Source organism: Bicyclus anynana, chromosome 11 (genome assembly GCF_947172395.1).
Source record: "Bicyclus anynana chromosome 11, ilBicAnyn1.1, whole genome shotgun sequence".
Taxonomy (NCBI): Eukaryota; Metazoa; Arthropoda; class Insecta; order Lepidoptera; family Nymphalidae; genus Bicyclus; species Bicyclus anynana.
Window position 1 is genome coordinate 8,312,416 of NC_069093.1, and position 17,354 is coordinate 8,329,769.

The following is a 17,354-nucleotide window of genomic DNA, read 5'->3' on the forward strand; positions in this document are numbered from 1 at the left end:
TTTATTTACAACTGGCGGACGCACGCGACTTTGTCTGCCCTTATACCTCTTTAATCCAGCTCCTACAGTAGTATTGCTGTAAAAATGGAGTAACTTCTCCCGTTTTCCCAACATTTCCCCTCAGGCGTCCGCTAGTTGATAATATTATTACTCTTTGAAATTTAAAGCTAGAGGGTACGTTTCACTTTTTAAAATTAACGGCGCTAGTTCCTTGGTGGGTAGGATGAATATCTTTTTTTTTTAACTCTTTAGAAGTTAGCCCTTGACTACAATCACACCTGAAATGAAGTCATGATGCAATCTAAGATGGAAGCGAGCTAACTTGTTAGGAATAATAGGATGAAAATCTACACTCCTTTCGGTTTCTACACGACATCGTAGTGGAACGCTGAATCACTTGGCGGTACGTCTTTGCCGGCCCCCTATCAACTAGACTTGGACCAATTAAGCAAATCTCAAGCAGCCCAACCGGTGATTGAAACCCAGAACCTCAGTCTTCTAAACCACCACTGCGCCACGAAGCCGTCTTTATTCTTATTTATTAATTATCATCTGTAGATAATTAAAAAAAAACTAATTCTGTAGTTTTAGTATTTTTGCTATTCTCTCTAGTTTCTGAAACGGCTATTTACTTTAAAACATACATTGTCTTAGGTCTGTAATATATCAAATACATCTAAAGGAATTAAAGTTCTAAAACTAATTATTTTGCTTTAACATGATTTGAAAGGTAGTTAGATGGGTACCTGCCCGACCTTAATTGTTTAATAATATAAACGTCTGCGTGTAAAGTAAATGATTTTTAATTAAAAACAATATCAAAGCACAAACTACTTCAGCAAGAATTATGAGTACATAGGTATTTATCTAAGTTATAAGTGTGTAGTAGTGTATATAGGTATAATTATATGCCTTTTACCTACTGATTTGCGATACATTGAAAGTCAACAATTTTAATGGCCCATTACAGAACACATGCACCTCTTAAGGGGGATTTAGAGTTTAGACATAATAATATGCTCTCGACCGAATTTTTGGCCACGGCGGCCTATCTCATTTTGAGATAACCATGTACGCAGGAGATATTATAGTGCACAAGTGCTCTATTCCCTTACTCTCATAGTCCGATAGGACAGACAGACTCGACTGGTGGAAGATCAGGCTCAGGACCGACGGCTTTACGTGCTCTCCGAACAGTGGCAGTGCCACCGGTGACCAGGCACAGGGCGTATACTTTGAGGCAAAAGGTTTACTTAAATAGGGCACAGTTATAGAAGCTCGCGCAGGGCGCAGAATAGGCTATTTACGGCACTGTCTCCGAAGCACCAACACCGCCGAATTCCCAACTCCAGGCTTTAATTAAGATTTTTCTTATAAGAAAAATCCCATTACCGTTTTTTTTGTTGGCCTGACCCGGGATTCGCACCCGACCTCATTGTCCGTAGCTAAACCTACTAACCACGGAACCAATGAGGCATTCGAGACGTACTGACGTACCATGCTGCTAAAGTGCAGGTTGGCGGGCCTAGAGCAGGCAGATAATAAAAGTTTTATTATTAGGTAAAGCTACTATTTGGAAAACGATTTGGGTTTGAAAGTAGCTATAAGGCAACGAAATGCATTGTTGAATAGTTATCACAAGAGAGGCGTGTGACATTTAAACCCTAGAATGGCAGAGAATGACCTTGAGTGGAGTTACGCACTTGTGAACGTTGTGTGTAGGGTTAAACCTCCCCTTTTCCACTCATGTCCATATTCCCCGCCTATCCCAAAGAAGAAGTAACCAATAAAGAATTACACAACAAGAAATGTGGACGGTTCGAACGCCACGAGTATACAAGTCGTCCCCGCCAACCGATCGGTATCCCTCTGTAACTCCTCACTCTTTACGAAAACAAGTCGCGGCACCTGACGTCATATCCGTTTCAGATTAATATTTCCTACACTATTTATTCTGGTATTCTTTTAGAAAAAGGACGACGAGTGCCTTATATCGAAAGTCGTTCCCGCCAACCGATTGGTACCCCTCTCTAACTCCTCACTCTTTACGAAAACAAGCCGCGGCACCTGACATCATATCCGTCTCAGACTAATATTTCTTACACTATTTATTCTGTTATTCTTTTAGAAAAAGGACGACGAGCGCCTTACATCGCAAGTCCCGCCAACCTATCAGTACCCCTCTCTAACTCCCCACTCTTTACGGAAACAAGTCGCGCCACCTGACGTCATATCCGTTTCAGACTCGTTTCTTACACTATTTATTCTGTTATTCTTTTAGAAAAAGAACATATCAAGGGATAGCAAGGAGCCGTCGCCACGTTTGGCCGTGCTGTACAAAGTCGCCGGCTCGGTGGCCGCCGCCGTGCTATATCTGTCTCTCGCGAAGAAGTACCCGCTGACGGCGCTGGAAGGTGACTATTAATAACTGTCCCCATAACATAGCATGTTGTAACATTTCACTACACTGGCGTAACTATAGGGTGTCAGGGCTGGCAAAATGCCATGGGTTCGAGATAACTAGGGGCCCAAAATGCTGTTCATTTAGAGTTCAGTATTTTAAAGAAAAAAAAATAATGACGAAAAGTCCTTAATCTACACTTAAGAATGAATCTTTAGAGAGGTCAATTCTATACTTTAAATATATTTCCAAAATAAATATTAGGAATCACTAACCACCCATTAGTGATGCGATACTGATGCCAAAAATGCAATCAGTAAAATTTTTGTCTGTCTGTCTGTATCATCTGTTCTGTATATGTTAAAAGTACTCGACGGATTTTAACGAAACTTGGTACATTTATTCTTCATACTCCTTTAATTAATTTTGGATTAAAGAGGTCTCCTCTTTTGACGGCCTCCGTGGCGCAGTGGTATGCGCGGTGGATTTACCAGACGGAGGTCCTGGGTTCGATCCCCGGCTGGGCAGATTGAGATTTTCTTAATTTGTCCAGGTCTGGCTGGTGGGAGGATTCAATATTGTGGGCTAATACTTGGTGAAGGTACTCAACAGCATAAAAGGTGCCCTCCCACATGCTTATCTGATTCACTCGAATGAATCCAAAATTACCCCTTTTCGGCTCCCCAGCTATCACTTATCGAGTTACGAATGTTGTAGAATTGTAGACAGAATAGTAATTCTACGGACGAGTATTAATTATCTTGACCTTATGCGCATAACTGTACTAATGTATTCCGTAAGCGAGTCAATTGATTATTTATAATTGTTGTACCCAAAATTTCAATATTCAATAAGTCAATCGGCATTAAGGTTATTACGTAAGGGTAATTATTGCGTCAAATTAACCCACATCAACCCACATCAACCCAAAATATCCAAATCAGTAAATACATTAAAATACTAAAATATTTAATGTAGTAGCTAATAAGGTAGTTGACTCATATCAATACATATTTATTTCGTATACATGGAATAAGGGTCCGAATTTCCGGATTTCATGGAAAAATTATTTTAAAATTAAGTTTTTTATCATTTTTCCAAACGTTTATAACGCATCCATTTTGTGACGTCAAAGTGTTAGGTTAGGTTAGTCCTCATTTACACGCACGAGAGTTTTTTTTTTAATTGTCCCGCTCCGCATTGGGCCAGCGTGGTGGACTATTGGCCTAACCCGTCTCATCCTGAGAGGAGACTCGAGCTCAGCAGTGAGCCGAATATGGGTTGATAATAATGAATAAGATAATGAAATATAGGTACCTAGATGGTAATATATCCGATTACTCACAAATTTATTTTAGCCAATTTACGCAAAGCGAATGGATTTATTCCGACAAAAATACATTCTTTTTCACTCAAGAATTAATTTCATTCCACTGTATATCATAAAAGCAGTTTACTATATAAGATCATATTATTAATTTTAAAATATTCTGCTTTATACCTAATCATACTTATTATATCATTACAACGCTATAGTACACTGCGAGTTTTACGCGAGACGGAATCGTACCGAGTACTTAGCTCTTAGTCAGATCTCATCCGATAAAGTAAGTTCTAACGATCAATATACAATCAAATAAATCACATGTCCTTTTGAAGTCGTTCAAAAATCACCGGTAATAAGGATACAGATAAATTTGAATAATTATTGCAAATTAGCAATCTTCCCAAATAGCTGATTACAAAAAACGTGAGACATTACATGATCGTTTTTGCATGCTGATGCATTATAAATGATGTCCTGCGCAACCTACCGTAACATTTCATATTGTTAATGAGAATAAAACAGAAGCATGCTGCTGAGATGTTTTTTTGGTTAAAAATAATAATAATTTATTTTGAAGACGTAAAGTCCGGTATAAATAGATCCACAAATTAAAATACAGCCAAGAGATTCTTAACGATATACACGTTAAAACGTACATAATGACCTGGCAATGTTAGAAAAGTTTGCTAATCATGTGTGCACCCCCCCAAGTCGAGTAAAACAAAAAACATAGTGGCACGGCCGTACTATATTTTTCTCGAAGCAATTCAAGCCATTTTCGACCCCCTGTAACTTCGTTCTGGATGAAATCAGAAGCTTAAATTTTAAGTACCCAAGCAGGCATTTTAAAGAAACGGTATATTTGAAATTTCATTGAATTTGAACAAATACTTTAAGAATTATAACTTGTCAAAGTTTCCTAATTTTGCTAATTTTGTCATTCACTGACTGACCGATCACCAAAACTCTAGCACTTCCAGAAGACGTATGGTTACTATAAGATGTTGTTAGATTAGCTAATCTACACTAATATTTTAAAGCTGAAGAGTTTGTTTGTTTGTTTGAACGCGCTAATCACGGGAACTATTGGTCCGATTTGAAAAATTCTTTCAGTTTTAGATAGCCCATTTATTGAGGAAGGCTAAAGGCTATATATTATCTCCATATTAGATAGATAGATAGATATACTTTATTTGGACACCACAAAGACAAATACAAGTGAAATAAAAACAAACATATTACCACGGGAACGGGAACCACGCGGGTGAAACCGCGCGGCGTCAGCTAGTCACGTAATAACTGGAAACACAATAGAATAAAGTAATCGTCTTGGTATTACATGGATGTAACAACTTTTCACGGTAGAATAACTGATTGCGATAATTACGTTTTACAAGTGTTGTTTTTTATTGCATCACATTGTCATTCGCATAAACAATAAAAATTTTGTGATTTTGTTTCAGAACTAACAGATCCCACTTCTGAAGTGGCTCGGTCGTGGTCGATGTTCTATCTCCTATGGTACGCGTATTTGTCGACGCTTGTGGTGCGATGCAAGTACTACCACGCGTGGCTGCTGTCTGAGGCAATTTGCAATAATTCAGGAATGGGATTCAATGGCTACGACAACAATGGCTCGCCCAAGTGGGACAAGATGTCCAATATTGACGTGTTCGGTTTCGAGGTATGAAATTTACAGTTACAATCGTAAAAACCAATTTTTTTTAAACTATCGCACGCCCTTAGACCTCTTTAATCTGTCACAAAATCTGTAATGTATGTCTTTCATGGCAGACGTCTATTAATTATAAACTACGTCCCCAGAACATTACGGTCTTTGCACATTAAACCGTTTTCGAAATGTATATTTCGTGATGAGTAGCTAACTTCCTTCGCTTTCCGAAGGACTTATCATTAGAACAATCTGTTATCTATGATAATATATATTTAAGTCATTAATAAAATCATGAATCGTAAATTAATCTCGACTTGCTATAATTGTGTGTTTTAACACTGGATAGTCCTAAACTGTCTTTGGAGTCTTGTTTTAGAACACTGTACCCTACATGGGATTTCTGTAATTTTCGAGCTAAAAGCTAATATCAGCAACTTATGTCTGTTTCTATTGCCTTATTATTGAAAGGTCTTCATTAATCCTCCTCCTGGAGGTGTATGGATGGGCAAGCTAGCTTGCTTCGACCTTAAATTGCATCATCACTTACCCTCAGGTGAAATTGTAGTCAAGGCCTAATTTGTATAGAATAAAAAAGGCACACTTAACGTCAGTGGTTTCCGCAATATTTTTGATTGGGCGCTTGATTTTCCAAAAAAACGACAAAAAGCCTTTTTTTGGATGCTTTTTCAAATTCATGAAATGATTGAAAAAAAATTTTTTTTTTCAAAATTCAATTGCCAATCCTTGTAGAGAATTTATTCAAGTTTTTAAAACCAACCTTGAAATTTCTGTGCGATCATTGGTTGCTGAGGTATTGGTAATCAAAGACAAAATGATCTTTTTCCATTCAAACATCGATATCTCAGCGAGAAATGCTCGTATCGAGATTTAAAAAAACGAAATTAAATCTGAATAAACAAGCTATCCGGTCCATATGGAGGTTGAGTCGAAAATTTTTTTTCCACATCCGTAGATTAAAAAAAAAACCAAAAAAATTTCGAAAAATTTTTTTTCGGTGGTTTTCTTATGATTACTCGAAAAATATTTTCAAAAAAAAATTTTATAACTCAGATCCAAAAACTAAACACTTAGAGCTACAATTTGCTTTTTTTTTTTGCTGTACGACCATTTTTGTATAAGTTACAGCCTGTTGAAAATCCCCCAAAAATTTGGATTTTTTTTCTGCTCCCTTAATTTTTGTGCATAGTATATTAGTGAATGTAAAATTGCTAGTTAGATAAAATTACAAGTAGTTTTAAAGTATGTTATGACGACAACAGAAGAAAAGAAACAATGCGCGCGGCTTGTCTGTCGGCTGCCCTCGGCCGATCAAAACTATTATTTGTCATAACGTGTTTCGACTACGCTCCGCCCCTATCCGATATTATCCGAAACTTTTATTTCGAATACGGTTACGGATATTTATATATATCGGATATCCGATAGTTTCGGTAACGGTTACGGAGCTCCCTAACGTTCCTGTCGTGCAGTTCGCGCAGAACTTCCGCGACGCGGTGTCGAGCTGGAACAAGAACACGAACGCGTGGCTGCGCACCGTGGCGTACGAGCGCGGCGGCGCGGCGTGGCGCACGGCGCGCGTGTACGCGCTGTCGGCGCTGTGGCACGGCTTCCACCCCGGCTACTACCTTACCTTCTTCGCCGGCGGGCTCTTCACCGTCGCCGCCAAGAAGGTAAAAAAAAACATTTATTTCAAAAATTGTGCCACACTTAACCACTACCTCACCTTCTACGCGGGCGGGCTCTTCACCGTCGCCGCCAAGAAGGTAAAAAAAAAAAACATTTATTTCAAAAATTGTGCCACACTTAACCACTACCTAACCTTCTTCGCGGGCGGGCTATTCACCGTCGCCGCCAAGAAGGTAAAAAAAAAAAATATTTATTTCAAAAATTGTGCCACACTTAACCACTACCTAACCTTCTTCGCGGGCGGGCTCTTCACCGTCGCCGCCAAGAAGGTAAAAAAAAAAACATTTATTTCAAAAATTGTGCCACACTTAACCACTACCTAACCTTCTTCGCGGGCGGGCTATTCACCGTCGCCGCCAAGAAGGTCAAAAAAAAAAACATTTATTTCAAAAATTGTGCCACACTTAACCACTACCTCACCTTCTTCGCGGGCGGGCTCTTCACCGTCGCCGCCAAGAAGGTAAAAAAAAAAACATTTATTTCAAAAATTGTGCCACACTTAACCACTACCTAACCTTCTTCGCGGGCGGGCTATTCACCGTCGCCGCCAAGAAGGTAAAAAAAAAACATTTATTTCAAAAATTGTGCCACACTTAACCACTACCTCACCTTCTTCGCGGGCGGGCTCTTCACCGTCGCCGCCAAGAAGGTAAAAAAAAAAACATTTATTTCAAAAATTGTGCCACACTTAACCACTACCTCACCTTCTTCGCGGGCGGGCTCTTCACCGTCGCCGCCAAGAAGGTAAAAAAAAAAAAACATTTATTTCAAAAATTGTGCCACACTTAACCACTATCTCACCTTCTTCGCGGGCGGGCTCTTCACCGTCGCCGCCAAGAAGGTAAAAAAAAAAACATTTATTTCAAAAATTGTGCCACACTTAACCACTACCTAACCTTCTTCGCGGGCGGGCTCTTCGACGTCGCCGCCAAGAAGGTAACAAAAATAAAACATTTATTTCAAAAATTGTGTAACTTAACCACATAATACAATAATGGGGATGATGATTAGGTTTGAATATATTGATTTTTATGATACATTCGGGTAAATAGGGTCAATGTTAACTAATTTATACATAAAAAGCAAAGATTGTCTGGATATTTGCAAAATAAATGATATTATAAAATTTCAAAATCAATTGAAAATCTTTTATCGTGATTAGATGAAAATTCATACAGTTTTAGCTTCCTTACATTAAATGTGTCATTTTTTAATAGATGAACTATAAACATAAACGCACAAATAACAAAGATATTAGTAATTTTCTTTGAACGCACATACAAATCTAACGATTATTACATTACCTACGACGTCATTAGCTCGTGCCATTTTGTATGGGGCGTTTTTCAGGGATCCGCGGCAGCGCCGCAAATCTGACCTTTTAAATACCTGTAGCTCCGAAAGTAATGATCGCAGATACCCTGTTCCTTTTACAAAATTGCTTTACTATTAGCATACTTTTAATTTATATACAATTTAAAAAACTGTCATCATCCCTATTGTAGTGCCGCTAATCAAACCGCTTAGTCTAAGCATCAGAACACCACCATGTCATATTTGGCCTCAGACTAAATACATAAGGTCTAGTATCGTACCGAAGTTCACGAACAAAATTTTCTGCCATTTTCTAAGGGAAACGAGCTTAGATTTCATACATATCTTATACTAAACTAGCAGTTTTTGTTCGTTTTTTACACCATTTAACTACACAAAAAGGTATTTTTACGGAGGTTTTTAACCGACGGACACGATTGTAAACTATGAAACATCGATTCTATAGAGACAGTGTATAAAATCGCATAAGATCTTTGATCATATACTTTGACAGAAAAATAATGTCTTGTGAGGCAGGTCTTTATCTTATTAGTCTGAGTATTTGGCGCAACCTTGAAAAAGGGTCCAGCTCAGCATTGTGCTGCATGTACCAAGGAAATGTTGGACATACAGCTCTGATTTTCATTATAGTATGGTAATGTTAGCTTCTAGTTCTACAGCAGTTGACGGTGGTGCTAAAAAAGTTACTAAAATGAGGCACAAAATGCTTCTACCGCAGTTGACATCGCCACTGCAAAGGTTAATACGCACAAATTTTGGCTTCTACTACAATTGACGTCACTGACCTAAGTAAGAAAGTCCTCCTCTTCAAAGTTTCGTGTAATATTATATAATTTATAAACTAATTGTTCACAAATTATGGAAACCCGGGAAACCTCTTAACAGGCAGGTATATTACGAACTTAAGTTTTAGGTCCTCAGGTCTAGGTTAAAGTTTGTTTTATTTCAAACAACCTGTAAAATATTAACATTGTAACAACTAAAACTGCGCATAATTTATTCTTTTATTCGAAAGTCAACCTTATACATACATAGAATTGCAAATTATGACTTTACAACAAAATATATAATAGCATAGTAACTAATAGCATGTCATTAGTGCTTAGAATAATTATAGGTTTGCTAAGTTAAACAAATGCAGAGTAATAGTCGAAGCAGCTATGTAATGTCTAGTGCTAGTATGAATGGCAAAAGATTTAATTTTTTTTTGTTTGTTAATTATAATGGCTTTATTATGCTAATAGTTTAAACGGATGGTGGAACCATTGCCTTCACAGCCTTTAACAGAATAGTATCTTGCAGTTGCACTACCTAGGAACAAGTAAGAGCTAGGCTACATCGCGCGTTGTGACGTCGCAACGCAAATATTTTGACGCATTTAGACGGTCACACAAGCGTTGCGTTAACGACGCAATCGTAGCGTTCCGTCGTCGCAACGGCGACGCACAGTTGCGGCAAGCATTTTGTAAACACATCGCACAGTCAGTCAGCATAAAAGCATGAATCGGAGCTTGCGTGTATCCTCCCTATCAACGCACAAGTAACTGGAAACGGCGTTTAAATATAGTCCAATATTCAATAATATCCCAAACTCAAAGCAAATTCAACCTTAAGGGTTGAGTTTACGGTTGCATTTGCAAATGCGACTACTTGGTCGCTGATTGTGCATCCACTTTGACGTGACAACGTATTATAATTCGATGTAGCCGGCTGTACAGTCGAAAAAAGGTGCCGTCATGCGTCGTTCACTCGCTCTAGGGTTGCCAACTTTTTTTATAAGTAATAAAGTATATTCTGGTCTATGAAGATTATTAAACAGTATTTTAGACAAATGCAACCATTCCATCAGTATTTTCTTATGGCGTTGTCACGTTCAACTATCGTCAGTAAACCGACATTACAGACAACCTTTTTTTTAATAGGAGATCGATGGTTATAATATAAGTTTCCTTTGCGCCAGGTGCGAGCTTTCGCCCGTCCGATGTTCCTGCAGAGCCGCCCCAAGAAGCTGCTGTACGACGCTCTGACGTTCGCGACCACGCGGGTCGCCATGACGTACGCCACCGTGCCCTTTGTTTTGCTTCATCTGTCGCCGAGCTTGGCTTTTTACGGGTAACTTCATCATTATCAACCTATATTTGGCTCATTGATGAGCTCGTGTCTCCTCTCAGAAAGAGAGGGTAGGCCAATAGTCCACCACGCTGGCCCAATGCGGATTGGCAGATTTTACGCACGCAGAGATTTAAAATTCTCTGGTATGCGGGTTTCCTCACGATGTTTTTCCTTTACCGTTTGAGACCATGAATGTTATCGATACCTACTATAAATAAAATATCTTGATTATAACTGTCAATGACGTTGCACAAAACAGACATTTATTATGACTATAAATCTGAGAAATATATAAATGATATAGTTAACACATCATAATTATATATTTAAGATTTACAGTACCTAAATGATTTCTCAAATAAAATACAATGTTTGTATTGCACCTATACTATATGTATATTAACAATGTTGTGAAGATATCTGCATTAATTTTTAATAAGGAAATAATCAAACTCCTCAATCTAATCACAATTTTTGTAATTATAAAATATTGTGGCTCATTTTTTGCACGAATGCTTATATTATATGTCACCGTTAACATGTAAAATACGTTAGTTTATAATCTCACTCGTGATATTGTAATCTGTCGATATATTGTGAACTGAACATGCTGATTACAATTTAACGTGCTATTTTTCGGTATATTATAATCTATCGAAGTGAAACCGTTAAATTGTCAATCAGGATGAATTTACCATAGTTACAAAAATATTACAGCAGGCATAAAAAATTACAATGAACAAAGGAGATCATTCACGCTCCATACATTTTTGGGCTCTTTTTGAAAGTGCCGGCCAACAAAAACAAATGGCATGACTCGTTAGAATTAGCTATTTGGAGCAATAGTTGATATGGCATAAAAGTTGTCAGGTGGCTCTGAACCAAGTTATACAGGTTCGACGATTCGTTATTTCCATACATTTTGTCAATTTTCAAAAGTACCCGCTAATCGTACGTATCGTTAGAACTGGCCATTTGGAACAATAGTTAGTATGGCACAAATGTTGTTCACTTCTATACATATTTTTTGAGTTTTGAAAGTGACCACCTACAATATAAATAATACGTATTGTTGTAACTAGCATTTGCAGCAATAGTTATTATGGCATAAACATTTTAGTATAGCTCTGTGTCCAGTTATGCAGTTTCGATGATTTGTCAAATCCATATGTTTTATTGGTTTTCAAAGTGCCGTTTTACAAAAATATGCACTTATCACTGCACTTATCGTTAGAACTGCCCATTTGGAGTAATATTTATTATGTCACAAATGCTGTAGGTTTGGTCTGAACCAAGTTATAATGGTTCGATATCTCGTCACTTATATGCATTTTATTGAGTTTTGTAAGTGCCCACCGACGTATCGTTTTAACTGGTCATTTGTGGCAATAGTTAGTATAACACGAATGTTGTAGGGTTGCTCTAAACCAAGTTATACAGGTTAAATGTGCCTGCCAATAAAATTCTTACAGGTATTATTTTAACTGATCATTTAAACATACTTTGTCAGTTACTATGGCAGACACGTTGTATAAATTCTCTGATCTAAGTTATACAGGTGTGACTATTTGTAATAACCATACATTTTCTTGATTTTTAAGTGCCAACCATTAAAATGGTACGTATCATTAGAACTGGCTGTAATAGGAACGGGGAGTAATAGTTAGTATAGTACAACAACCGTTGTAGGCCTGCTCTGAGCCATGTTATACAAGTTCAATGATTCTTAATTTCTATGCATTTTATCGATTTAAGCAATACAGTTAGTTGATAGGTATGACAGAAACATTGTATGATTGCTCTGATCCAAGTTATTTGCGTTCGATGATTCGTCACTTTTGTTTTTGTTGATATCTGAATGTAATGGGGAACAATAAATAGGTAATAATGATGAATACTTAAATAATAATATGAAATAAATGTCATCATGGTGTAAGAGTTGTGTCATCATTATTTGTTATGTTCTTCCTTCTAGACCGTTTCTGCACTTGGACATGTGATTCGCCGTTGTGCGTGTATTTGTTATGTTATTCAAGCTTGTAAACCGAAATTACCATTACTTGAAGAACTTAATAAAACGTTTTTATTTCTCTCAATGCACAGTAACACAATTTTTAGTTACATTTGCACCATAATTTTGAATTTGTGCAAATGCTTAGAATCATTATTTCTATATTTTATATTATTGCTTTTATGTTTTCCAACTTTTTTGGAAATCAATGAATGAAAGTTATATAAGTTGTTTCAGTACTAAAATTTTTTTTGAAGCGTGTGCAACGTGTTACTAACTATTGCTCCCAATGACTAGTTTTAACGTTAGGTACCATATTTTAGGTGAACGGTACTTTAAAAAATCAGTAAAATATATGGATGTAACGAATCATCTAAACAGTATAACTTGATTCGGATCTATACTACAACGTTTATGCCATAGTAACTATTAATGAAAATGACTAGTTATAACGATAAATATTCATTTACATCATTTACTTTGTAACTTACAAAACTCCATGAAATACGACGACGTGGTGACGAGACATCGAACCTGTATAACTTGGTTCAGAACAATCTTGCAACATTTGTGCCATACTAACTATTACTCCAAATGGGCAGTTTTAACCATAAGTACCATATTTTTGTTAAACGGTACTTTAAAAAATCAATAAAATAAATGGATTGGACGAATCATCGAAACTGTATAACTCGACACAAAGCTATACTACAATGTTTATGCCATAGTAAAGATTGCTGCAAATGGCTAGTTATAACGATATGTATGATTTATTTTGTTTGCGGGCACTTACAAAACTCAGTAAAATGTATAGAAGTGACGAGTCATCGAACCTGTATAACTTGGTTCAGTGCAGTCCTACAACATTTGAGCCATAGTAACTATTGCTCCAAATGGACAGTTCTAACGATACGTACTAGTTTTTTTTCTTGGCGGGCACTTTTGAAAATTGACAAAATGTATGGAAATAACGAATCGTCGAACCTGTATAACTTGGTTCAGAGCCCTCCTACAACTTTCATGCCATATTAACTATTACTCCAAATGACTAGTTCTAACGATTCGTGCAATTTTTTTTCGTTGGCCGGCACTTTCAAAAAGGGCCCAAAATGAATGATCTCCTTTCATTGTAATTTTTACTAAGAAAAGAAAGAAGCCTGTCCTGTCTGTTATGATGTTCTATATTTTAACTGAAGTTTTATAAGAAATCCTTAACTTTTATTATTTAATATCGATATATTTCGGACCCTTATTCCATGTACTATACGAAATTAATATAAGTTTGAAATTGATATGTGTCAACTGCACTGTTGTAAAGAGGATTTTTCTTTTTTTTTTTTTTGCAGAAAATTATACTACTCGTTGCACTTCGTAGCGCTGGGCGCTATATTTCTGCCGGCAACGCGTACCTGCACCCGCTCCGCTACCCAGAACTACCCCGAGCTTCCTTCGACGTCTTCCAAGTTCACAAAAGAGGGCCAAACGCGAGATGTCTATGAACCGAATGGTAAACTCAAGGCTTCCTAAATAGATTCCTTAAACTTTTTATACACAGTACAATAAACTAGGGATATATGGTATTAATAGTATAATGATATAAGTGCGGTAAGTTGAAAATTACAGCCGAGGCGATATTGCAGCTCGAGCCAAAGGCGAGAGCTATAGTAAGGAAGCAGAGGCTGTAATTATCAAAGCGCACGTATGTCATACGACGTTTTATAACACATTTGCGAAGAAACACACTTTCTGACAATGAATTTGCATCTTTGCCTGTTTTTTATTTGATGACATTTTGACACGCTTGTCAAAATGTAATCAAAGTTTTTAGGCAATTGCACCAAAAACAGCCAGTATTACTAATAAAGTAAATTAATATTTTTGTGTTTCTGTTATAGATAAATGGTTGTCATTTATTATCAAAATTATTAAAATGAAAGATTTAAATGTTTATTTATTATATTTTATTCCACGAAATTAATTTTATTGATAAAATGTTGAGCACTTTTCTCACATAAAAACTTTTTGCCAAGATTAAAAAAAATACCATTCGTTTTTAGACAGATGACAAAGGTTTTTTATTACAGTACTGCACATGTGCATTTTACATTACATTACGGCACATGTGCGTAATGAGATACATTACAATATTGAAATTGGTGTAATAAGCGATTCTTTACGAGCAAATGTGTTATAAAAAAATACAATATTTTAGATATTTTATTGAAAGACACGAGTATAAAACATAAATTTAAGTTATAATAGAGTATTCGTAATACCTACCACATAAGCATTTAACAGTATTAATGAAAAACCAGCACAAATTTGTATTTTAAAAACATTATATTTTTACAATAAATTAATTACTATACACTTTTACTACCAGTTAATAGAGTTTTAAGAGTTACTAATGTTAATTAAATTTAATGCTCTTTCCAATACCTATCATAAGGAGTTTAATTTATGTTACATTTATTTTATTTATGTTCAATTTTAATTTACTTTAGGATTATTAGAATTAAATATACATTTGATTGTTACGTTACACAGTAAATATTTTGCAATGACTTTTTATATTTTTTTTACTACATATTTTTTTAACAGTAATTATTATGGTATAGAATGTAACGTTTATTATCTGTCACAATGTTTATCAGGATTCATTCTGTCTATCCATTATTCTTAGTTTATAAAATATATATTATAATATAATAGCATTTAGAAATTTTGAATGGAATGTGCCACAGAGTTCAAACATAAAAGATGAGTATAGTTTTGGATAAAAGAAATATTTTCAAATCGTTGCATTATAATAAACTAGTGAGCCACATGAAAACTATAAATAAAGACATTATTTATGAAATCGCAGGTGTGAGAATATTTTTTGTTAGTATTTATTTTAGAATACCACTTATGTTGTTTATTTACTCGTATTGGTATAAAAGACTAACATTATTTACATGATAAGCTTTACTAATGTTTTACTGTCATATGTTGCGTATGTTGTATTTAAAAAATCGAAAACTAAAAAGTTGCTTGGTCACCCTAAGGAATTTTCAAAAATTCCTCTCATCACCCTTTTTTTCAAAAATATTCAAAGTATTTTAATTTAATTGGATGGTGTATTTTGCGTTTTATCCATTAATTACGGGACACCCTGTACCTATATCAATACCTTGAAAATGAAAGTTTGACAAAGATATATTTCAAGCAACTGGTGGTCAGGGCTCCAGAGTGAGGAACCTTCTCACAATACGCGCCGTCTCAAGAATCACTTTATCCGATCCTTGATCCAGCAGTTAAGTGAAAGCTTCTAAGTTGTTGGTCGAACATTTTCGCTATAAGAAACTACTATCGGAATAACAATAGTTGACTCAACATTCCACATGGCGGTAATCTCGTGAGCAAGGTCCTAGGATTTTGAACACATATGCCTTATGCAACTGTTGTCTATAATTATAATAAATCTGTAGAGAGATCAATTATGTACATGAAACATATTTCCAAAATAACTATCAGGGAGTGATTAGTGATTGATACTGATGCCAAAAGCGCAATAATATACACAGACAATCCGAGATGAAAATGTGACAAGTGCACACAATACTAAATGTTATGTGTTAATGCAGTAATAAATTTGTATTGTCAATTATACCTATATAAAAAATAAATACACATATATAACATATTGTGTTAATCTAATAATGATATGTACAAAGATATTATGACCTGATATTTTTTTTATAAAAATACATAATTTATTCTATATTTCAATATGTACCTCAATTTGAAGTTAATGTGTTATGTATAAGTTGTGAGCATTGGTTGTTACATTATAATAATGTTCAGAATAAATGTTTATTTTAATACATAAGTTATTTTTATTTACCATTTACCTAATAATGTGCCCTGCAGTTTTGCGTCCTTAGTCTTTATTCAATACTAGCTGACACCGCGCGGTTTCACCCGCGTGGTTGCTGTTCCCGTATGAATAAAGGGATAATATATAGCCTTCCTCGATAAATGGGCTATCAACATAATAACACTGAAAGAATTTTTCAAATCGGACCACTAGTTCCTGAGATTAGCGCATTCAACCAAACAAACTCTTCAGCTTTATAATGGTATAGATTCATGTGGGGACACAGAGATGTACTATAGTCTGGCAAGATGACACCCCGATGATATGCGGGCGACGAGGGGAAGGAATGCGCGGGTGTGATATCGTGCGTGCTCGGAAGTGATGTGCGTCAGTCGTGGGTTTTTCATTCATCGCTACACGCCGCCCGGCCCGCTCCGCATCGGATGTATTACGAAGTTGGCAAGCTATGCTATATACTCCTAACTTATGTTACTCACATCGAGTTATGCTTTAGTATAGTACCTCAGCCCCTTAACAGACTAACACTAAGTACTTATTTAATGTCTATGAAGATGTGAGGTGAATGAAAATTTCATCTTGTGCTTATCATAGATATTACACAACCATTTGTGGTGTTTCAATATCTATGGATAATGAGGTGTGAGCAATGATAATTTTATACTACAGATTGGTTACATCCCTACAAAATCACTGCAAAAAGTGATCCGAATAATAGGCTACAAAACTGAGCGCACACATGCACAATTTTGTCTTCAATTCCATTATTTATGTATGTAGTTTTTACACTTCCTGAACACGCAACTCGAAATTGTAGACAATATTTAGGTTTTGTTTAAATAACGTATTTGTTGATCACAACTAACATTCAGTTGTGAAAATTTCCTCTTTTGAGCGACTCATTTTTCA

General features: G+C 36.0%; 1 protein-coding gene across 2 annotated transcripts in view; it reads left to right on the plus strand.

Moving 5' to 3' along the window:
• Window positions 1-16,691, plus strand: part of LOC112052073 (lysophospholipid acyltransferase 6) — a 21,702-nt gene extending 5,011 nt beyond the window's left edge. The window contains exons 5-9 of one of the 2 annotated variants that reach the window (XM_052884297.1): window positions 2,282-2,414; window positions 5,192-5,412; window positions 6,894-7,094; window positions 10,406-10,557; window positions 13,915-16,691. In XM_052884297.1, the coding sequence (XP_052740257.1) occupies window positions 2,282-2,414; window positions 5,192-5,412; window positions 6,894-7,094; window positions 10,406-10,557; window positions 13,915-14,095 (888 nt within the window). In that variant the 3' untranslated portion in view covers window positions 14,096-16,691. The remainder of the gene's footprint in view (window positions 1-2,281; window positions 2,415-5,191; window positions 5,413-6,893; window positions 7,095-10,405; window positions 10,558-13,914) is intronic. The other variant, XM_052884296.1, reaches the window with a different exon arrangement.
• Window positions 16,692-17,354: the final 663 nt, after the last annotated feature.